Below are 24,366 nucleotides of genomic sequence, written 5' to 3'. Positions count from 1 at the left end.
GGCTAACACGGTAAAACCTCGTCTCTACTAAAAATACAAAAAATTAGGTGGGTGTGGTGGCACGCTCTTGTAGTCCCAGCTACTCGGGAGGCTGAGGTAGGAGAATCACTTGAACCTGGGAGGTGGAGGTTACAATAAGCCGAGATTGTGCCACTGCACTCCAGCCTGGGTGACAGAGCAAGACTCGGAAAAAAAAAAAAAAAAAAAAAAAAAAGAAATTTGGGTGACAACAGCATAAAGGGGGAAACAACACTGTACGTGAGCAGAGTTTTGTATACTACTAAGTTGGTATTGATTCAAACTGGTGTTACAAAATCAAGACTATTAAGTGTAATTCCCATGGTGTTCACAAGGAATATTAAAAAAACTACATGCACACAAAATAAAAATTAAAAATATGCACAAAAGGAAATAAGAAGCAAATAAAGAGAGCTAGAATAGCTATATGACTACCTGACAAAACAAACTTTAAGTCATAAATTGTTACCAAAAACAAAGGACATCATATGGTCAACTCATCAAAATATGCATGTAAATAAACAAGAGCCCCCAAACATGAAGCAAGTTCTGACAAAAGTACAGAAAAAATATTTGGAGACTTTTTTGTCCCATCAACCCTGGCCTACAGGTATTCGCAGACTTTTAATACACCACATTGAATAATGAATAGAACACCTAGACAGAAGATCAATAAACAGAGGACTTGAACAACATTATGAATAAAGTAGGCCTAAGAGAGATATACAAAGCATTCTACCCGATAACAGCAGAATACACATTCTTCTCAAGCAGATTCTCCAGTATAGGTCATATGGTAGGCCACTAAAAGCGTCTCAATAAATTCTGTAAGACAGAAGTCATATAAAATATTTTCTCTGACTACAGGAAATGAAGCTAGAAATCAGTAACAGAAGAAAAACTGGAAAATTAACAAATATATGGAAACTAAGGAAGAGATTCTTTTAAAAAGTTGGAAGACTCATATGTCCTGATTTCATAACTTACTACAAAGGTACAGGAATTAAAACAGTATGGTACTGGCATAAGGATAAGCATATGGACCAACAGAATAGAACTGAGGTGAGAGTCCAGAAATAAACTCTTATATCTATGGCCAGGTAACTGATTTTCAACAAGGACATTATGTCCATTCAGTGGAGAAAGAACCACCCCTTCCACAAACAGTGCTGAAAACTAGATTTCTAGATGCAAAAGAATAAAGTTGGATCCTTATCTCACACCATATTAAAAAACGAACTCAAAATGAATCAGTGACCTAAGTATATTATCTAAAACCACAAAACGCTTAGAAGACACTATGGAGGATCCAGTCTGACCGCTCATCAGGGAAAAAAAAAATTAAAAAGAAACTACAGGGCCGGGTACGGTGGCTCACGCCTATAATCCCAGGACTTTGGGAGGCCGAGGCGGGTGGATCACGAGGTCAAGAGACTTAGACCATCCTGGTCAACATGGTGAAACCCCGTCTCTACCAAAAATGCAAAAATTAGCTGGGTGTGGTGGCATCTGCCTGTAGTCCCAGCTACTTGGGAGGCTGAGGCAGAATTGCTTGAACCCAGGAGGCGGAGGTTGCGGGGAGCCGAGATCACACCGTTGCACTCCAGCCTGGGTAACAAGAGCAAAACTCCATCTCAAAAAAAAAAAAAAAAAAGAAACTATAAGGGTAAATTTTTATGACCTTGAATTTGGCAACGGAATTTTAGACATCATACCAAAAGCACAAACAACAAAAGATGTTACCAAGAAAGTGAAGGCCAGGCATGGTGGCTCACACCTGTAATCCCAGCACTTCGGAAGGCCAAGGCAGGTGGATCACAAAGTCAGGAGTTCGAGACCAGCCTGGCCAAAATGGTGAAACCCCATCTCTACTAAAAACACAAAAAAATTAGCTGGGCACAGTGACACACACCTGTAGTCCCAGCTACTAGGAAGGCTGAGGCAGAAGAATCGCCTGAACCCAGGAGGCAGAGCTTGCAGTGAGCCAAGAGCGCACCACTGCACTCCAGCAAGAAAGTGAAAAGACATGTTCTAGAATGAGAGAAAATATTTCCAAATTACGTATCTGATTACGGTTTAACATCCAGAATAAAGAATTTCTACAATTGAACAAAAAGACAACCCAATTTAAAAATGGGTAAACAATTTGAATAGACATTTCTCTAAAAGCATATATAAATGGCCAATATGCATATGAGAAGATGTTCAACATCATTAGTCCTTAGAGAAATACAAATCAAGGTTGGGCACGGTGGCTTATGCTTGTACTCCCAGCACTTTGGGAGGTCGAGGCTGGTGAATCACTTGAGGTCAGGAGTTTGAGACCAGTCTGGCCAACATGGTGAAACCCCGTCTCTACTAAAATACAAAAGTTAGCTGGGTGTGGCGGTGACCGGCACCTGTAATCCCAGCCACTTGGGAAACTGAGGCAAGAGAATCACTTGAACTCAGGAGGTAGAGTTACAATGACTCAACCTGAGAAAGCTGATTGAAAAACATAAATAAAAAAGTTTTAGGCCAGGCACAGTGGCTCACGCCTATAATCCCAACACTTCAGGAGCCCGAGTCAGACTGATTACCTGAGGTCGGGAATTTGAGACCAGCCTGACCAACATAGAGAAACCCCCCCACTACTAAAAATACAAAATTAGCCGGGTATGGTGGTGCACACCTGTAATCCCAGCTACTCAGGCGGCTGAGGCACTTGAACCTGGGAGGCGGAGGTTGAGGTGAGCTGAGATCACGCCATTGCACCCCAGCCTGGACAACAAGAGCAAAACTCCATCTTTAAAAAAAAAAGTTTTAAAAACCACAATGAGATACTAATCCACACCTACTAGGATGGAATAAAAATAATAAAAGCACACATTGGCTAGAATCTAGAACCTGGTAGATTGCCGGTAAGAATGGAAAATGGTACAGCCACTGTGGAAAACAGAATAGTGGTTTCTAAAAAAATTAAACGTAACTACTATATAATCCAGCAATTGTACTCTTATACTATTCCTCCCTTATTCACAGTTTTGCTTTGCAAAGTGTCAGTTACCCATAGACAATTGTGGTCTGAAAATATTAAATGGAAATTTCCAGATATAAACAATTCATAAGTTTTAAATTTCATATTATTCCAAGTAGCATAATGAAATCTCACACTAACCCGCTCTATTCCAACTGGGACATGAATCATCTCTTTGTACAGTGTATCCACACTATATACACTGCCAGCTCGTAGCAGATATTGCAGGGTTTGTGTTCAAGTAATCCTTATTTTACTTAACAAAGTGTAAGAGTGATGATGCTGGCATACTGTTATAACTGTTCTCTTATTATTGTTTTTAATCTCTTGTTGGGCCTAATTTATAAATTAAACCTTGTCATAGGTATGTATGTATAGGAAATAACATAGTATATAGGGTTTGGTACCATCTGCCATTGCAGCTATCTACAGGGGATCTTGAAATATATTCCCTCTGGATAAGAAAAGGACTACTGTATATGTATACCATGAATATCATTCAGCCATAAAAAGCAATGAAGGTCTAATACATGCTACAATATGATCAAACCTTGAAATTAACATGCTAAGTGAAATAAGCAAAACACAAAAGGACAAATCTTATTTCACTTACTTGATGTCCCTAGAGTCAAACTCAGAGACAGAAAGTAGCTTAGAGGTTACCAGGTGCTGAGAGGAAAGGAAAATAGGGAGGTATTTCTTAGTGGGTAAAGAATTTCTGGGCCGGGCGCGGTGGCTCAAGCCTGTAATCCCAGCACTTTGGGAGGCCGAGGCGGGTGGATCATGAGAGATAGAGACCATCCTGATCAACATGGTGAAACCCCGTCTCTACTAAAATTACAAAAAATTAGCTGGGCATGGTGGCGCGTGCCTGTAATCCCAGCTACTCAGGAGGCTAAGGCAGGAGAATTGCCTGAACCCAGGAGGCAGAGGTTGTGGTGAGCTGAGATCGTGCCATTGCACTCCAGCCTGGGTAACAAGAGCGAAACTCCGTCTCAAAAAAAAAAAAAAAAAAAATTTCTGTTAGAGGCAGTAAAATGTTTGGAAATAGATATTGGTGATGATGGTCACATAACAGTGTAATTGTAATTAATGCCACTGAATTGTACACTCAAATGAAAAATTTTGTTACATACATTTTACCACGAAGTTTTTTTTTTTTTTTGAGACAGAGTCTTGCTCTGTCACCTAGACTAGAGTGCAGTGGTGCGACCTCAGCTCACTGTACCCTCCGCCTCCTGGATTCAAGTGATTTTCTTGAGTGAGTTTCTTGTAATCTGAGTAGCTGGGATTACAGGTGCCCACCACCATGCCCAGCTAACTTTTTTATTTTTAGTAGAGACAGGGTTTTTCCATGTTGGCCAGGTTGGAATAATCTTTTTCTTTTTTTTTTTAAACTGGCATTGTAGCCTGGGCTCAAGCCTATATTGCCAGAATTTTGGGAGGCCAAAGTGGGCAGACTGCTTGAGCCCAGGAGTTCCAGAGCAGCCTGAGCAATATGGTGAAACCCCATCTCCACAAAAAATACAAAAATTATCTTGGCATGGTGGTACACACCTGCAGTCCCAGCTAGTTGGGAGGCTGAGGCAGGAGGATTACTTGAGCCCAGGAGGTTGAGGCTATAAGTGAGCTGTGTCTGTGCCACTGCACTCCCTTTGAGGCCTGATTATCCCTGTGAGACTAACATGGTAGAGGACAGATTTCTAAAGGCAGCACTGTGAACTGCTGTCCCCTATTTACCTGACACGTGGCTTTTCATGACTGAGCCTAGGCTGTCCTGGACGCTAGCCTCTCCTTCAAGCACAGCTGACAGTGAAGCTGGAAGGAGCACCATGCTGAGCTTCTTTAGTCACCATGGTGACAAGAAACTAACACAAATATTTGCTTATGACCTCACTGGGGAAGCAGACAAGGGAGGTTAGATTGGAAGGAGGAACATCTGCAAAAGCACATCTGGAATCTCAGGGAAACAGCAGGCCAGTGGCTTTTTCCATTATGTACTCCCTTACTTGCTGTCGATGAATTTTTTAAGATCTACAATACGAATAAATCTTTTCTAGCATCTGACTGTCCTAGACTGTCTTTGGGTTCTGTCTCTGTCTCTCTCTCTCTCTCTTTTTGAGAGTCTCACTGTGTTGCCCAGGCTGGAGTGCAGTGGCATGATCTCGGCTCACCACAACCTTCGCCTCCTGGGTTCAAGTGATTCTCCGCCTCAGCCTCCCAAGTAGCTGGGATTACAGACGCCTGACAATATGCCCAGCTAATTTTTGTATTTTTAGTAGAGTCAGGATTTCACCATGTTGGTCAGGCTGGTCTCGAACTCCCAACCTCAGGTGATCCACCCACCTCAGCCTCCCAAAATGTTGGGATTACAGGCATGAGCCACTGCATCCAGTTTTCTGTGGGTTTTCTTAGACAAGGAACTCTCTCAAAGTGAATAGGTCTCTGAAGTTACACCTTCCATTTCTAGGGAATAAATGTCTAATGTTGCCATGCACTTTCTAAGCTTTCAAAACCAAAAAAACTAGCAATGATAATACAAAATAGGTATGGGCCCTAAAATGCCTGAATCATCGTCTGCTCCAAATTCATACGATGAAGTCCTAAACCCTGATACCTCAAAATGTGACTGAATTTGGAAATAGAGTCCCTAAAGAGGTAATTAAGGTAAATAAAGTTACTGGGGTAGGCCCTAATCCATAACTGGTATCCTTAAAACAAGAGAGGGAGAACACCATGTGAACATGAAGACAGCTATCTAGAAGCCAATAAATAACAAAGGTCTAAGAAACCAACTCTTCTGTAAACTTTTTTTTTTTTTGAGACAGAGTCTTGCTCTGTCACCAGGCTGGAGTGCAGTGGTGTGACCTTGGCTCACTACAACCTCTGCCTCCTGGGTTCAAGCTAGTCTCCTGCCTCATCCTCCCAAGTAGCTGGGATTATAGGCGCCCGCCACCATGCCCAGCTAATTTTTGCATTTTTAGTAGAGATGGGGTTTCACCATGTTGGTCAGGATAGTCTCGATCTTCTGACATCATGATAGGCTTGCCCTGGCCTCCCAAAGTGCTGGGATTACAGCTATGAGCCACTGTGCCTGGTCCCTTCTGACAACTTGATCTCAGACTTCTAGCCACTACAACTGTGAGAAAATACTTTTCTGTTGTTTAAACCACCCAATCTGTGGTTCTTTGTTATAGTGGCCCTAGCAAACTAATATAGGCTGTAATTATCTAAAGAAGGCATTGACTCCTGCTAGTATCTAATACCAAATTCAAGTTAACTAAAGCCTTGTCTTTAGACCCGGGCAAAAGCAATAATCAAAGTAAACTGCTTTCAAGAGACACAAGGATACGCCTGTACTAAGAAAGATAAAGACTGGCCAGGCAAGGTGGCTCACGCCTGTAATCCCAGCACTTTGGGAGGCCGAGGCGGATGGATCACAAGGTCAAGAGATTGAGACCATCCTGGCCAACATGGTGAAACTTCATCTCTACTAAAAAATACAAAAATCACCTGAGCGTGATGGCGCGCACCTGTAGTCCCAGCAACTTGGGAGGTGGAGGGTGCAGTGAGCTGAGATCGTGCCACTGTACTCCAGCCTGGCACCTGGAGACAGAGCGAGACTTTCTCAAAAAAAAAAAAAAAAAGATTAAGATTCACTTAATAGGCCAGGCGAGGTGGCTCATGCCTATAATCCCAGCACTCTGGGAGGCTGAGGTAGGTGGATCACCTGAGGGCAGGAGTTCAAGACCAGCCTAGTCAACTTGTCTCTACAAAAATTAGCCAGGCATGACGGTGCCTGTAAATCCCAGTCACTCGGGAGGCTAAGGCAGCAGAATTGCTTGAACCTAGGAGGTGGAGGGTGCAGTGAGCAAAGATTGCGCCATTGCACTCCAGCCTGGGCAACAGTGGGAGACTGTTTCAAAAAAAAAAAAAGATTCACTTAATTAAAAAAATTGTCCGGGCACGGTGGCTCACGCCTATAATCCCAGCACTTTGGGAGGCTGAGGCGGGTGGATCACGAGGTCAAGAGATCGAGACCATCCTGGTCAACATGGTGAAACCCCATCTGTACTAAAAATACAAAAATTAGCTGGGCATGGTGGCGCACGCCTGTAATCCCAGCTTCTCAGGAGGCTGAGGTAGGAGAATTGCTTGAACTCAGGAGGTGGAGGTTGTGGTGAGCCGAGATCGTGCCATTGCACTCCAGCCTGGGTAACAAGAGCAAAACTCCGTCTCAAATAAAGAAATAAATTAAATAATAAAAATTAAAAAATTTAAAATATGTACACACACACACACACACACACCCTAATTGATAAATGAAAAAACTGAGGCTCACTCAGGGCACATACTAGTGAGTAGCAAGATTGCCACAGTTGCTCCATTTAGTTACTGGTATGTTTAACATTTTGAAATCATAAACATTTTTAAATTATGCTTTTTGTTTGTTTGGTTTTTTGATACAGAGTCTAGCTCTGTCCCCCAGGCTGGAGTGCAACAGCCGATCTCTGCTCACTGCAGCTTCCACCTCCCATGTTCAAGTGATTCTCCTGCCTCAGTATTCCAAGTAGCTGGGATTACAGGCGCCTGCCACTGTGCCCAGCTAATTTTTGTGTATTTTTAGTAGAGATGGGGTTTCACCATGTTGGCCAGGCTGGTTTCGAACTCCTGACCTCAGGTGATCCACCTGCCTCGGCCTCCCAAAGTGCTGGGATTATAGGTGTGAGCTACCATACCTGGCCAAATTATGCATATTTTGTCAGAAAAATATATATTACATATAGCCAGCTGTCTTGTGTATGGGATAGGAACAATATAATTATATTTCAAGCTCACAAATATGTGATTAAAGCATCCTGGACAGCTGCTGGCTCGAAGACTTTCCAAACCAAAGTCTTATGTTCCTGTTCTATACTCCAGAAAGTATACCAAGATTACCAACCAATCACTTTAAAGCATCTGCCTAGAAGAGCCCAAAAGAGCACTTTATAAGAGATTAGGGAACCAGCCTTTATTTTCTAGGTAAAGGTGTAACAATTTTCAAAAGAGAGATGGGTCCCTGAACACCATGAAGTAGTTAATCTTTTCAAATTATGATCCTAGCCCCCAGGCACCATAGGAGGCCCAGTGCAATACAGCCCATAAGCTAAGCAGAATCAAATTATGATCCTTGCCCTGGTGCTAAACTGAGTGGGACTCTACTTTGCAAAGGAAGGATTTCTAATGAAACGTTATTGTAGCTACCCTGGCACCAAGAATGAGTTAAGGCTTTACATCGGCCGATTGACTGCTGGGTACATGCTACAGTTAGTAAGCTTTACAACTCACCATGATGCATTAAAGGCTACTTAGTGGCACTGGGAAAAAAGATTTTAAAAAGATAAAAATAAACTATTGTCTCCCAACACTTGTCTCTTCCTTCAAGAATGTAAGAAACCTACCTTCTCCCAGGCTGAAATCACTTTTATTCAGCTGGCCAGTCTTTCACTAGACATTCTCAAACAAATAAACATCAACAGAAGATTAGGTTGAAACACTATGGTCATATGCTGGGCATGGTTGTGTGTGTGCCTGCAGTCCCAGCTACTTGGGAGGCCAAAGCAGGAGGACTGCTTGAGCCCAGGAGTTTAAGCGCAGCCTTGGCAACACAGTAAGACCCTGTCTCTTCACAAAAGAAAAACAAAAATCCTCCACTATAACCACATACTAGTTAATTAAAAAGAAAGGGGTAGCCAGGAGCAGTGGCTCATGCCTATAATCTCAGCACGTTGGGAGGCGAAGGCGGGTAGATCACCTGAAGTCAGAAGTTCGAGACCAGCCTGACCAACATGGAGAAACCCGTCTCTACTAAAAATACAAAATTAGTTTGGCGTGGTGGTGTATGCCTGTAATCCCAGCTACTTGGGAGGCTGAGGCAGGAGAATCACTTGAACCTGCAAGTCGGAGGTTGCAGTCAGCCGAGATCGCACCACTGCACTCCAGTCTCGGCAACAAGATCGAAACTCTGTCTCAAAAAAAAAAAGAAAGGGGTAAGAGTACACCAGGGTATAGAGCCCACAGCCTTAGTTAGCAAGTTAGTGAGATTTGATAATGTGTCAAACTCTCTGTAGATATAATCTCTATCTTTAAAATGATCTTGAGAAGTAGGCGTTAATCCCCATTTTACAAATGAGAACAATGAGACTCAGGTTAAGTGACAAGCCAGGGTTGGGTTTTGTACCATCACTGACAAACAAATCTTCTCACATTCTGGAATTTCAGTTAACCACAAACTGAAATGCCTTAAAGGGTAAAGAGGTCAATGATGTTTGTTTTAAAGAGATGGTGCCTCACTATGCTACCCAGACTGGAGTGTAGTGGCTATTCACAGATACAATCATAGCACACTGCAGCCTCAAACTCCTGGGCTCAAGTAATCCTCCTGCCTCAGCCTCCTGAGTAGCTGGGACTATAGGTGCCACCACATCCAGCTGGCCAATGATTTTTAACATGGTAGTTATAAGAGTAGTACAGCATGTGTAATCCCAGCACTTTGGGAGGCCAATGCACGTGGATCTTTTGAGCTCAGGAGTTCAAGACCAGCCTGGGCAACATGGAAAAACCTCATCTCTATTAAAAAATTAGCTGGTTGTGGTGGTGTGTACCTGTAGTCCCAGCTATTTGGGAGGCTGAGATGTGAGGATCACCTGAGCCTGGGAGGCAGAGGTTGCAGTAAGCCAAGATTACACCATTGCACTCCAGCCTGGATGACAGTGACCCTGCCAAAAAAAAAAGAAAAAAAAAAGAAGGCCAGGCGTGGTGGCTCATGGCCTGTAATCCCAGCACTTAGGGAGGCTGAGATTGGCAAATCACAAGGTCAAGAGATTGAGACCATCCTGGCCAACATGGTGAAAAACCCTGTCTCTATCAAAAATACAAAAATTAGCCGGGCGTGGTGATGCGCGCCTGTAGTCAAGATTGTACCACTGCACTCCCGCTTGGGCAAAAGAGTGGGTCTCCGTCTCAAAAAAAAAAAAGAAAAGAAAATGGTATTGTGGTTATGTAAGAAGAAGGTCCTGGGCCAGGCACAGTGGTTCACGCCTATAATCACAGCACTTTGGGAGGCCGAGGTGGGCAGATCACAAGGTCGCGAGTTTGCATGGTGAAACCCTACCTCTACTAAAAAATACAAAAATTAGGACGGGCGCAGTGGCTCACGCCTGTAATCCCAGCACTTTGGAAAGGCAAGGCAGGAGGATCACAAGTCAAGAGATTGAGACCATCCTGGCCAACACGGTGAAACCCCATCTCTACTTAAACACAAAAATTAACTGGGCATGGTGGCGTGCGCCTGTAGTCCCAGCTACTTGGGAGGCTGAGGCAGAATTGCTTGAACCTGGGAGGCCACGGTTGCAGTGAGCCGAGATCACACCACTGCACTCCAGCCTGGCGCCTGGCAACAGAGCGAGACTCTCTCAAAAAAAAAAAAAAAAAAAAAAATTACCTGGGTGCGGTGGCTCACGCCTATAATCCCAGCACTTTGGGAGGCTGAGGCGGGCAGACCACCAGACCAACCTGACCAATACAGAGAAACCCCATTTCTACTAAAAATATGAAATTAGCTGGGCATGGTGCCACATGCCTGTAATCTCAGCTACTTAAGAGGCTGAGGCAGAAGAATCGCTTGAACCTGGGAGGTGGAGGTTGCGACGAGCAGAGATCGCACCATTGCACTCCAGCCTGGGCAACAAGAGGGAAACTCTGTCTTAAAACAAAAACAAAAATAAAACTACAATACTATCATTCCAACATCTGATCACTTTTAATCTATAATGCCTGTCCTCCTCTACCCTAACCCTTTTATTCGTTTGTGATACTTTCTGAAGAGACTTAGGTCAGTTGCCTTATAGAATGCCTCATATTCTACTTTTGTGACATTAAACTCATACCCTTATCCCTTGTATTTCCTCTAAAATGGAAGTTAAGTAGAAGGGCTAGCACAGATTCACGTTAAAAATAACTTTTGATGTTGCTGGGTTATAGATGGAGAATATATATATATGGTAATCGTTGGCAAGAATATATAGGTGATGCTGTGTACTTCATACTGTTTCCTACTGCACAGTCTTTGCACTTCCTGTTCTCTTTTTGCTTACAACACTTTTCCTTAGCTCTTTGAATTGCTGGGTCCTTCTCCATTACCCTAACCCCAAGTAAGTTACCCTATTTTTATCAGAACACCTGTTTTCTTTCTTTCTTTCATTGTATTAATTCCAATCTGTCTGCTCTTCATAGGATGTTAACTTCCACAAGGGCAGAGCTGTTGTATCCCCAGATTTATAACAAATAATATTTGTTGAGTGAATCACCACTTAAAAATGTATTACATACTCATTGAGCATACGCATTGTTCCACACACAAGGCCTAGCTACCACAGCATTTAATAAATATTTGCCAGATAGGTAAGTGAAGAAGTATATAGCAAAGAAACCTTTCTTGTGACTGGAGTGAAGCGCACCCTCCAAAGACAGATTACAGAAGAATTTACTAAAAACCCAGAAAACTGTTTCCTCCAGAATTCATGGGAAAATTAAACTACTACACTTCATTATAAGAACTACAGGACACAAGATACAAATACCTGAGAAAAAGACAGTTCAGACCTAAATCCAGTGACCTACTCATTCATTATATTTGACTTTCTAATTTGTGATGATCACCTTTGCCTTCCTGAAACTCTCTCTACTCATAATTCTGATAGGACCACCCTCTCTCAATTCTTCTCTTACCCTTCCAACCACTCTTCAGGTTTCTTAATGTGCTCTTCCAAAACGTCGTCTTCCAAAGCCAACCTCTCAATGTCAGTGTGTACCAAAATCCTACCTTTGGACCTCTTCTCAGCAGGAGAAGCCCCAATTCCCAGCTCATGATCTCCTGTAGCTTCCATTTTTTTTTTTTTTTTTTTTTTTTGAGACAGAGTTTTGCTCTTATTGCGCAGGCTGGAGTACAATGGCAGAATCTCGGCTCACCACAACCTCTGCCTCCTGGGTTCAACTGATTCTCCTACTTCAGCCTCCTGAGTAGCTGGGAATACAGGCATGTGATACCACGCCTGGATGATTTTGTATTTTTAGTAGAGATGGGGATTCTCCATCTTGGTCAGGCTGGCCTCAAATTCCCAACCTCTGGTGATCTGCCCGCCTTGACCTCCCAAAGTGCTGGGATTACATGCCCGAGCCACTGGGCCCAGCCAGCTTCCACCTCCACTTTTAAACCAAGTTCAAAATCCCTATTGTCAAAACATCTTGCCTCCTGGCCATCTTTACCCAACTTTCTCTTTAAACCAGTTTCTGCTGTCTTTCCTATTTTTTTTTTTCAGACAGTTTCACTCTTGTCCAGGCTGGAGTGCAGTGGCACGATCTCAACTCACTGCAACCTCTGCCTCCCGAGTTCATGCGATTCTCCTGCCTCAGCTTCCCAAGCAGCTGGGATTACAGGCACCTGCCACCATGTCCAGCTAGTTTTTGTATTTTTAGTAGAGATGGGACTTCATCACGTCAGCCAGCTTGGTCTGAAACTCCTGACTTCAGGTGATCCACCCATCTGAGCCTCCCAAAGTGCTGGGATTACAGGTATGAGCCACCATGCTGGGCCTATCTTCCCTATTTCAGAGTTAATGCCCTCACCATTCACCTGGTCTTGAAGTCAGCCATGAACATTCTCCTCCCCAATTTAGTAAACTGATCTTTATCTGTTACTCCAAATTGGTTCCTGCTGACCAACTCCAGTAAGTTTTAGTTTACACCCTCATCACCTCTCACTTATAGATTACTAAATCTTTGAGAACAAGAACTCTTACTTATCTCTGAGTCGACAGCAAAGTACACAGCACACAGCATGCTCTGAAATGTTCCATCTTAACATTTTAAACTTCTGTTTTCCAGAGGATCTGAAGTAGTTTACAATAAATTCAACAAAATAAAAATAAAACAAGAATCTGGACTAGAAATATATAAATGTATATAGAAAATGGGGGAAGAAGCCAAGTGCAGTGGTTCACACTTGTAATCCTAGCACTCTGAGAGGCCAAGGTGGGAGGATCACTTGAGCCCCAGAATTTGAGACCAGCCTTGGCAACCTAGCACGACTTTGTCTCTGCAAAAAATTCCAAAGATTAGCCAGGTGTGGTGATGTACACCTATGGTCACAGCTACTTGGGAGGCTGAGGTGGGAGGATCCTTTGAACCTGGGAAGTTGAGACTGCAGTGAGTTGTAGTAGTACCACAGTGCTCCAGCTTGGGTGACAGAGCAAGACCCTGTCTCAAAATAAACAAAAATTGGGGGAAGATGAATGCAATGAGAAGAACCCAAAGAACCATTTGGCATGTTATTTGGAATCCAAAATAAAGCAACATGAGCACTTACATAATTTTCATTGTCCTTGAAGAGAACACTCAAGGATATTTGAAAAGCGAAGTAATTCTTTTTTAAAAAAATTTTGTTTTCATTTTCTCCTCTACTACTCATTCGAGAAGGAAAGCAAAGTATTTCTGAAACTTGGCTTCAAGAATGAATATAGCTACAGCTTTAGGGACAGGCCTTTAGGCTTTGATTCAAAAACCAGAAAGGCTGGCAGTAATAGTGAATAGTCTATAATGTCTCTTCTAACCATATCTTCACTCCAAATGTAATGAAATGGGGAGGAATAAAAGTGTAGAGAATCTCATTCTGCTTGTTCCATGTAACTTTGCACTTTATCAAACAGAATCCACAGGCCTATCAGAATATATTTAAATCATTAGTCTGATCTCTTCTCTGATACTCTGAATCTTTTTTCTATTTCCCTTATCTATAAGCTATGTCTGAGTACTACTACCAGAAATAATATATTACTACAAAAGCAACCCATTTCATTTCACACAGTTCTAATTACTAAGGTTTCCATCATTGTGAATAAGACCTACATAGTAGTAACTTACATGAGCCCCATTTGTTAGATTTGCTAGAACTGATTTTCAAGATAAGATAGAGGCTGGGCACAGTGGCTCATGCCTATAATCCCAACACTTTAGGAGGCCGAGGCAGGTGGATTACCTGAGGTCAGGAGTTTGAGACCAGCCTGATCAACATGGTGAAACCCTATTTCTACTAAAAATATTTAAAAAATTAGCCTGTAATCCCAGCTACTTGGGAGGCTGAGGCAGGAGAATCACTTGAACCCAGGAGGTTTCAGTGAGCTGAGATTGTACCATTGCACTGCAGACTGGGCAACAAAAGCAAAACTCCATCTCAAAATAAAAAAAATAAAAAAGAGAGAAGCTAGAAATGTAGATTTTATATATACAGTCAACTGTTTAATGTTTGCTCAATTTTTAAAAAATATATTAGTCCCTGTAAGACATATCTGTAAGCCAAGTGTGACCTACAGACTACCAGTTTGGTGTCTCTGATTAGATTGTTAATACAACTTAAAGGGCATAAGTGATCCTATCTCTTTGTGTAGACTTTAAGTGTCCTGTTAGCAAAGAAGTCCTATTCTTTTTTTTCCTTTGGTAACAGGTTTATTGAGATGTAACTCATTGGAAAATGACAGTGGATTTAAAAAAAAATCATATACCATACAATTAATACATTTTTTGCTATATTTGGTACAATTTTTAGTATATTTAGACCTGGGCAACCATCAGCACAAACAATTTTAGAATATGTCCATTATCCTAAAAAAGCCTACTATAACTCTATGGCCGGGCACGACAGCTACTGCCTGTAATTCCAGCATTACTTTGGGAGGCCAAGGTGGATCACTTGAGCCCAGGAGTTCAAAACCAGTCTGGGCAACATGTTGGATCCTGCTTCTTAAAAAAAAAAAAAAAAAAAAAAAAAAAGCTGGGCATGGTGGCTCACGCCTGTAATCCAAGCACTTTGGAGGCCAAGGCAGGTGGATCACCTGAGGTCGGGAGTTCAAGACCAGCCTGACCAACATGGTGAAACCCCATCTTTAAAAAAAAATAAAAAATAAAAAAGGCTGGGCACGGTGGCTCACACCTATAATCCTAGCACTTTGGGAGGCTAAGGCAGGCGGATCACTTGAAGTCAGGAGTTTGAGACCAGCCTGGCCAACATGGTGAAACCCTGTCTCTATTAAAAATAAATTAGCCAGGAGTGGTGGCCAGGAGTAGTCCCAGCTACTGGGGAGGCTGAGGCAGGAGAACTGCTTGAGCCTGGGAAGCAGAGGTTGCAGTGAGCTGAGATTGTGCCACTGCACCCCAGTCTGAGCAACAGAACAAGACTCTTGTCTCAAAGGGGAAAAAAAAAAAGGTAAAAAAGAAAATTAAAATTAAAAAAAAAAAAAGTCCCATAACTCTTTAGCTGTCACTCCCAATGCTCACCCACCTAAGCTGTAAACAATCACTAAGGTATTTTCTGTCTCTACAGATTTGCCTGCTCTGAACATTTCATTTAAATAGAACCATGCAAACTGGGCTCGGTGGCTCCAGCCTGTAATCCCAGCACTTTGGGAGACCGAGGCGGGTGGATCACGAGGTAAAGAGATCGAGACCATCCTGGTCAACATGGTGAAACCCTGTCTCTACCAAAAACACAAAAAATTAGCTGGCACGTGCATAGTGGCACATGCCTGTAATCCCAGCTACTCAGGAGGCTGAGGTAGGAGAATTGCCTGAATCCAGGAGGCGGAGGTTGCAGTGAGCCAAGATCGCGCCATTGCACTCCAGCCTGGGTAACGAGTGAAACTCTGTCTCAATAAATAAATAAATAAATAGAACCATACAATATATGGTCTTTTCTGACTGGCTTCTTTCACTTAGCATAATGATTTTGAGGTTCATCCATGTTTTAATATGTATCAGTACATTCTTGTTATAGCATTTCTTTTTTTGACACACAGTCTTGCTCTGTCACCCAGGCTTGAGTGCAGTGGTGTGGTCTCGGCTCAGATGCAGCCTTCCCCTAAACCAGGTAGCTGGGATTACAGACGCACACCACCACATCCGGCTAATTTTTGTATTTTGAGTAGAGATGGCGTTTCACCATGTTACCCAGGCTGGTCTCAAACTCCTGGCCTCAGGTGATCCACCCATTTCAGCCTCCCAAAGGGCTAGGATTTCAGGTGTGAGCCACTGCGCTCAGCCTATGGCACATTTTATTTATTCATCAGTTGATGGGCATTTGGGCTGTCCCTACTTTGGAGTTCATTATTCATGCTGTGATGAATTACACTGCTACAAATGTTTACATACAAACTTTTATGTGGACATACATTTTCACTTCTTGGGTATGATAACTAGGAATTGTTTACAGTAAATGGAAACTGTCAAAGTGTTTTCCTCTTTTTTTTTTTTTTTGTTTCTTTTAATAGAGATGAGGTCATACCATATTTCCCAGGCTGGCCTCCAACTCCTGGGCTCAAGTAATCCTCCTACCTCAGCCTCCCATAGTGTGGGGATTATAAGCACGCATCGCTACAGCGGGCTAATTTTTATATTTTTTTGTAGAGACAGGGTTTTGTTATGTTTCCCAAGCTGGTCTTGACCTCCCGGTTCAAGTGATCTTCCTGCCTCAGCTTCCTAAAGTACTAAGATCATAGACGTAAGTCACTGTACCTGGCTGGAATTTTTTATAGAGTAAATTTAGTGGTAACAATCCCCCTATACTTTTGTTTATTTGGAAATATCTTAACTCGTCCCTCATTTTATAAGAACAATTTTGTTAGCTATAAAATTCTTCCTTTTTTTGAGACGAAGTGTCACACTGTCGCTAGGGCTGAAATGCAGTGGCGCAATCTCAGCTCACTGTAACCTCTGCTTCCTGGGTTCAAGCAATACTCTTGTTTTTGTTTTTTTGTTTTGAGACGGAGATTCACTCTTGTTGCCCAAACTGGAGTGCAATGGTGCTATCTTGGCTCACTGCAACCTCCACCTCCAGGGTTCAAGCAATTCTTTTGCCTCAGTCTCTCGAGTAGCTGGGGCAACCAGCACCCACCACCACGCCTGGCTAATTTTTGTATTTTTAATAGAAACAGGGTTTCATCATGTTGGTCAGGCTGGTCTTGAACTCCTGACCTCAGGTGATCCACCCACCTTGGCCTCCCAAAGTGTTGGGATTACAGGCGTAAGCCACGATACCCGGTCTCAAGCAATTCTCTTGCCTCAGCCTCCCCAGTAGCTGGGATTACAGGCGCCCACTACTGCACTGGCTTATTTTTGTATGTTTTCGTATTTTTATTTTTTTTGAGACAGAGTTTCGCTCTTGTTACCCAGGCTGGAGTGCAATGGCGCGATCTCAGCTCACCCCAACCTCCTCCGCCTCCTGGGTTCAGGCAATTCTCCTGCCTCAGCTTCCCAAGTAGCTGGGATTACAGGCATGTCCCACCATGCCCAGCTAATTTTTTGTATTTTCAGTAGAGATGGGGTTTCACCATGTTGACCAGGATGGTCTCGATCTCTTGACCTCGTGATCCACCCACCTCAGCCTCCCAAAGTGCTGGGATTACAGGGGTGAGCCACCACACCGATGCCACCTGGTCAGATATAGAATTCTTGCTTAATAGTTCTTCTTTCAGCATTTTCCATTTTTTTGTTTTGTTTTGTTTTGTTTTTGAGACAGGTTTCTGCTCTGTCACACAGGCTGGAATGTAGTAGCACAATGAAAACTCCTTGCAACCTCAACCTCCCGAGGCAATCTTCCTACCTCACCCTCCCAAATAGCTGGAACAACAGGCACATACCACTACGTCCCAGTAATTTTATTTTTCTTTGTAGAGACTCGGTCTTGTGATGTTGCCCATGCTGGTCTTAAACTCCTTGGCTCAAGTGATCCTCTGGCCTTGGCCTCCCAAAGCGCTGGATTACAGGTGTGAACCACTGCGCCTAGCCTCTTTCAGCACTTTGTTATCCCACTGCCTTCTAACTTCCATGATTTTTCTTTTTTGTTTGTTTGTTTTTGTTTTTCTTTATTGTACCTGGTATATAGCTACTGTGATTTTTCTTTTAGGGGGAGAAGATCTTGCTTTGTCACCCAGGCTGGAGTACAGTGGTGCAATCATGGCTCACTGCAGCCTCTACCTCCCAGACTCAAGCAATCCTCTTACCTCAGCCTCCCGAGTAGCTGGGACTATAGGTGTGCACCACAGCACCCAGCTAATTTTCATATTTTTTGGAGAGATAAGGTTTGACATGTTCCAGGCTAGTCTTGAACTCCTGGACTCAAGTGATCTGCCTGCCTCAGCCTCCCAAAGTGCTGGGATGTCATGTGTGAGACACTGCGCCCAGCCAAGCCATGCAACCACTTTAAAAAATACTTTGGCCAAGCGTGGTGGCTCATGCCTATAATCCCAGCACTTTGGGAGGCCAAGGCAGATGGATCACCTGAGGTCAGGAGTTTGAGACCAGCCTGACCAGCATAAAGAAACCCCGTCTCTACTAAAAACACAAAATTAGCCAGTGTTGTGGCACACGCCTGTAATACCAGCTACTTGGGAGGCTGAAGCAGGAGAAGCATTTGAACCCAGGAGGCAGAGGTTGTGGTGAGCCGAGATTGTGCCACCGCAGTCCAGCCTAGGCAACAAGAGCGAAACTCCAACTGAAAAAAAAAAAATTATAGGACTGACAAGTAGTTAGTAACTTGAAGGCTGTCACCTCAAAGGAAAAACAAAAACAACCCCATTTCAACCAAACGGATTGTTTGAGCCCAGGAATTTGAGACCAGCCTGCGCAATATGGCGAAACCCCATCTCTACTAAAAAAAAATTACAAAACTAGCCAGACATGGTGGCATATACCTGAAGTCCCAGTTACTAGGGAGACTGAGGTGGGAAGACCGGCTTGAGCCTGGAAGGTGGAGGTTGCAGTAAGCTGCGATCGCACACTGCACTCCAGTCTGAGCTACAGAGCCAGATCCTGTCTCAGGAAAGAAAAGGAAGAAAGAAAGAGAAGGAGAGGGAGGGAGGGAGGAAGGGGGGGAGGGAGGGAGCGGGGGAGGGAGGGAGGGAGGGTGGGTGGGAGGAAAGGGAATCAAAAACAGGAATATCTAGCATTGACAGAAGGTTGCTATGCTGGATGGATCACCAACAGGCATACTGGAAGTGGTGTGGTACTAGTAAAAAGAGCTACAATACAAAGACAGATGTAATTTCCAGTCTTGCTACTTAATAACTTGGGTGTTACTTATCTGTATCTCAATTTTTTCTTTTCTTCTTTTTCTTCTTAAATTTTTTTTTTTTTTTTTTTTTTTAAGATGGGGTTTCACCATGATGGCCAGGCTGGTCTTGAACTCCTGACCCCAGGTGATCCACCCACCTCGGCCTCCCAAAGTGTTAGGATTACAGGCATGAGCCACTGCACCCGGCTTTTTTTCTTTTTCTTTTTCTTTTTTTTTTTTTTTGAGACAGAGTTTCACTCTGTCACCCAGGCTGGAGTGCAGTGGCGCAATCTTGGCTCGGCTCACTGCAACCTCTGCCCCACCAGGGTTCAAGCGATTCTCCTGCTTCAGCCTCCTGAGCAACTGGGATTAGAGGTGCCTGCCACCAAGCCCGGCTAATTTTTTTTTTTTTTTTTGCAGAGACAGGGTTTCACCATCTTGCCCAGGCTGGTTTTGAATTCCTGACCTCGTGATCCACCCGCCTCTGCCCCGCAAAGTGCTGGGATTACAGGTGTAAGCCACCTCGCCCAGTGTATCTCAATTTTCATACCCTCACCCAGACTATCTCAGAGTCACAGTGAAGACTGAATGAGAATATATACTGAAGTACTTTGTATTTTGTAAACAGTAAAATGCAGCCGGGTGCAGTGTCTACCAGAAAATTGGGTCAGTTCACAATGGGACCAGAATAAGGCTGCTCACATTCTGGTAGCATCTTCACTGGACTGCGCTGAACAGTAATCACTCTAGGAAACAAAACTAAATGTATAAACTAGGTAGTGGCCGGGCATGGTGGCTCACGCCTGTAATCCAAGCACTTTGGAGGCCAAGGTGGGCAAATCACCTGAGGTCGGGAGTTCAAGACCAGCCTGACCAACATGGTGAAATCCTGTCTTTAAAAAAAAAAAAGAAAGAAAGAAAAAGAAAAAAAAATAAACTAGGTGGTTTAGCTAAAGGCCACCTGGAGAAAACTATCTCCTGTACACAATTTTATTTATATATATATATATATATATATATATATATATATATATATAAAATCTAGTTTCCTAATCCCAAGATATATATATATACATACACACACATACATATACATATATATACACACACACATATACATATATATATACATACATACATACATACATACATATACACACACATATATATATATATATATATATATATATATAATCCTAGTTCTTCTGGTTTGCTAATTCTGATTCTCTTTTAGGATTTGCTAGTCCTTTGGCCCTTGAGTGTATATGTAAATACAATGGTCGGATCTATGGAAGGGAGGTAAGAGGTGGAAGGGAGACACAAGAGAAGACTAGGATAACTATAGTCTAAAGAGTTTCTCCAAAAGAAATTTTCCAACTATCTCTTTTGAAATAGAATCAGGTGGCTCTTACCTTCCTAGGAATACTTTACTGCCACTACGACTAGGTACCACAAGGAACTAAAACAAATTACTTAAAGTAGGAAAATGAAAGAGCTCAATTTCCATTTAAGCCAACCCAAAAATATTCACTGACTAGCTCCTAAGCACTTGCATTGTATGTGTTTGTGTATGTGTGTGTTGGATAGATAACCAGATGGTTACCTCCAAACTACCTCAAAAAGGTACGGTATAAGGGTTTCTGCCTTCAGGAAGCTTTACAACTTAGTTTAGTCTCACAGCACTAAGAATACTAAAGATAATGAATGTAACTGTACAATGAGTTCAGAGGGTGGAAATGAGAATTCTCTTTACTGAGTTAGCTCTGAAATGGTCTTCAGAGGCTAGATGGTTAATATTTCTGAAGGTAATGGCAATGGGGAGGGTGAGCAGCTTACTAGGACCAAAGATCGGATGAGGATGAGAAAGCCCAAAGCCAGTTTGGGGCACAAGACCAGTTTGGTTAAAGAGGCATAAAAAAGAAGGTCCAGCCGGGCGCGGTGGCTCACGCCTGTAATCCCAGTACTTTGGGAGGCCGAGACAGGTGGATCACGAGGTCAAGAGATCGAGACAATCCTGGTCAACATGGTTTTTCTCTGACAAATTAGAAACAGGATTTCTCTAACCTGTATGTATTTATCAAAAAGGAGTTAGAATTGGGAGGCCATCTTCTAAAGCCTCATGTGAGAAAGGCCCAGCGCGAAATGAGAGAGAAAAACCAGGATGAGAAGCCACACAAAGAATCCTCTCCATCACCAGAAGACATGCCATGAACAAACATCCAATTGTTGTCCTCCAACCTCTTATCAACTCCTTCCAACATGATGTAGTGAAATGAGTACTGATTTGGAAGTCAGGTGAACTGAGTTCCAAACCCAACTGTATAACCATGGGCAAATTACCCACTATCTTTGAGTCTCACTTCTGCCTCTCTAAAATGGGGATATTTCTCATGGTACAAGTTTTCAGATAATAATAAATAAAATAAAATAGGCACAATAAACTTTATAGGGCCCTGTAGGATTAATGAGGTAATGTGAAAGTATCTAGAGCCTAAGTGCTCAATCAGTGGTATTCCCTTTTTCTTCTCACCTCCTGCAGTGAAAGCCCTAAATTCCTCGTAAGGGAAATTTTCAGGAAGTTAGGGTCAAAGAGAAAAACCATATTTTCTTGTTTTCTATTAAAGAGTTGGTTTTTCCTTTTCCTTGCAATACTCAGTTCTTTCTCTTAATCTTTATCCTTCCATTCTGTCTTCATTCCCTTAAAAGCTACACTTTAAGAACCAATGACCAGGAGTTTTAAAAAAGGGCCTATTTCCCCCTTTACTTCACCTCAAAGGGGGGCAATTCCAATCATGACTCACTAGAAAATTATAGCCTCTTGGGTGATTTAAATGCTGATGACTGTTGCAGATGTAGTGGCTCATGACTGTAATCCTAGCACTTTGGGAGGCTGAGGCAGGAGAATCACCTGAGGTCAGGAGTTTGAGACCAGCCTGGCCAACATGGTGAAACCTGTCTCTACTAAAAATACAAAAATTAGCCAGGTGTGGTGGCGGGTGCCTGTAATCCCAGTTACTCAGGAGGCTGAGGCAGGAAAACCACTTGATCCTAGGAGGAAAAGGTTGCAGTGAGCTGAGATCACACCATTGCACTCCAGCCTAAGCAACAGAGCAAAAACTCTCAAAAAAAAAAAAACCCTGTTCCTTATATATTTCTCTTAATTCATGGTCCACAATTCCTTATCTGGAATTCTGAAATCAAAAGAGCTCTGAAGGCCAGGTATGATGGCTCACACCTGTAATCCTAGCACCTTACCAGGCCGAGGCAGGAGGACTGCTTGAGGCCAGGAGTTTGTGATCAGACTAGGCAACAAAGCAACACCCATCTCTACAAAAGGGAATTTAAAAAGAAAAATAAGTTCTGAAAATAGGAAAGTATTTTTTAGTAAATATGGTCTCAGAACACATTTAGCAGCAAAACCTGAACTAACCTCACACAAGATTATCTATAGTCTTTACTCCACTCAATTAACTTTCAACTGGGTATTTTTGGCTACAGAAATATTCATATTCTGAGTTCTGTACCTAGTGTATTTTAGTTTTAATTTTCTAAAAAATAAAAAAAATAAATAAAAATAAATATTCATAATATTTGACTATACAGGGTTCTATCCCAGACCTCACTGGAGGTGTTATACAAGTTATATGTGCCATAATGCCTTTCTAAAATTCAAAAAATTAGGATTCTGAAATATCTGGCATAAATAATTTCTTAAAAGGCATGCACTCTCGCCGGGCACTGTAGCTCATGCCTGTAATCCCAACACTTTGGGAGGCCGAGGTAGGTGGATCACCTGAGATTGGGAGTTTGAGATGAGCCTAATCAACATGGAGAAACCCCATCTCTACTAAAAATACAAAATTAGCCACGCATGATGGTGCATGCTTGCATCCTCAGCCACCCAAACAGCTCCATCGCAGCTACTTGGGTGGCTGAGGATGGAGAATTGCTTGATTAAACCAGGAAGGCGGAGGCTGTGGTGAGCTGAGATCACAGCAGTGCACTCTAGCTTGAGCAATGAGAGTGAAAAAAAAAAAAAAAAAAAGGCATGCACTCTCAATGGGGGCAGTATTGCAACCAAAGGGGCAAAACTTTGTCAGGGAGGGAGAAAAAAAGTTAGATATTAAAATGGTAAGTAGCCCTCCAAAGCTCAACCTTACCCAACAAAATATTACTATTACATGATCAGGAGTAACAGTGACTTCATGAAAGGCAGACAAAATATATGCAGAATTTATGCTACAAAATTATGGTGACCACATGGCTGTGACTGGGGAACTTTCTCTTGATTGACTGCTGGATCTTGATATGGCAACGGCCTGTGCATGCCGTTGGCTGCCATATGAATGTTATGTTTTATCTTCAGAGGCGGAGGCAGGTGGATCATGAGGTCAAGAGATCAAGACCATCCTGGCCAACATGGTGAAACCCCGTCTCTACTAAAAATACAAAAATTAGCTGGGCGTGGTGGTGGGCACCTATAATCCCAGCTACTCGGAGACTGAGGCAGGAGAATCGCTTGAATCTGGGAGGCGGAGGTTTCAGTAAGCAGAGATCACACCACTGCACTCCAGCCCAGGCAACAGAGGGAGACTCCTCTCCAAAAAAAAAAAAAAAGAGACTGGGTCTTGCTAAGTTGCACATGCCGGTCTCAAACTGCTGAGCTCAAGTGAGCCTCCCACTTCAGCTTCCCGAAGTGCAACCATCAGCCACTGCGCCTGGCCTCTCCCCTCCCATTTCTTAGCTTACTTCAATTCATTTCCACACCATCAAAACTGTCTTTGTAAAGGCCATTTATCAAGTACATGATACTAAATTCAACAGACATTTTCAGTCCTTTCCTTTGCTTGTTTTCTTGCTAGCACTCAATCCTGACAACCATTAATTTTTGAAATACTTTCTTCTGGCTTTTTGAGACGAACTGTCGCCCAGGTTGGAGTACAGTGGCTCACTGCAACCTCTGCCTCCCAAGTTCAAGTGATTCTCCTGACTCAGCCTCCTGAGTAGCTGGGATTACAGGTGTGCACCACTCCACCCAGCTAATTCTTTTTTGAGTCAGAGTCTTGCTCTGTATTGCAGTGGCATGATCTCAGCTTACGGCATCCTCCGCCACATGGGATTCAAACAATTCCCCTGCTTCAACCTCCTGAGTAGGTGGAACTACAGGCATGCACCACCACGCCCAGCTAAT

General features: G+C 42.9%; 1 protein-coding gene across 4 annotated transcripts in view; it reads right to left on the bottom strand.

The window, feature by feature from the left end:
- The window catches only part of KPNA6 (karyopherin subunit alpha 6), a 64,383-nt gene that overhangs the window by 28,947 nt on the left and 11,070 nt on the right, over positions 1-24,366 (bottom strand). Inside the window, exons 1-2 of one of the 4 annotated variants that reach the window (XM_035308570.3) lie at positions 4,775-4,845; positions 758-843 (exon numbers count right to left, since the gene is read on the bottom strand). The exons of 2 other annotated variants lie outside the window; for them this stretch is intronic. In XM_035308570.3, the coding sequence (XP_035164461.1) occupies positions 758-779 (22 nt within the window). In that variant the 5' untranslated portion in view covers positions 780-843; positions 4,775-4,845. Of the gene's footprint in view, positions 1-757; positions 844-4,774; positions 4,872-24,366 lie in introns of those variants that run through there. One more of the 4 variants, XM_035308569.3, reaches the window with a different exon arrangement.

This window comes from Callithrix jacchus, chromosome 7, assembly GCF_049354715.1.
Source record: "Callithrix jacchus isolate 240 chromosome 7, calJac240_pri, whole genome shotgun sequence".
In the NCBI taxonomy this organism is placed as follows: domain Eukaryota; kingdom Metazoa; phylum Chordata; class Mammalia; order Primates; family Cebidae; genus Callithrix; species Callithrix jacchus.
The sequence above is the reverse complement of the archived record's forward strand: the minus strand, read 5'-3'. Positions and strand labels throughout refer to the sequence as shown.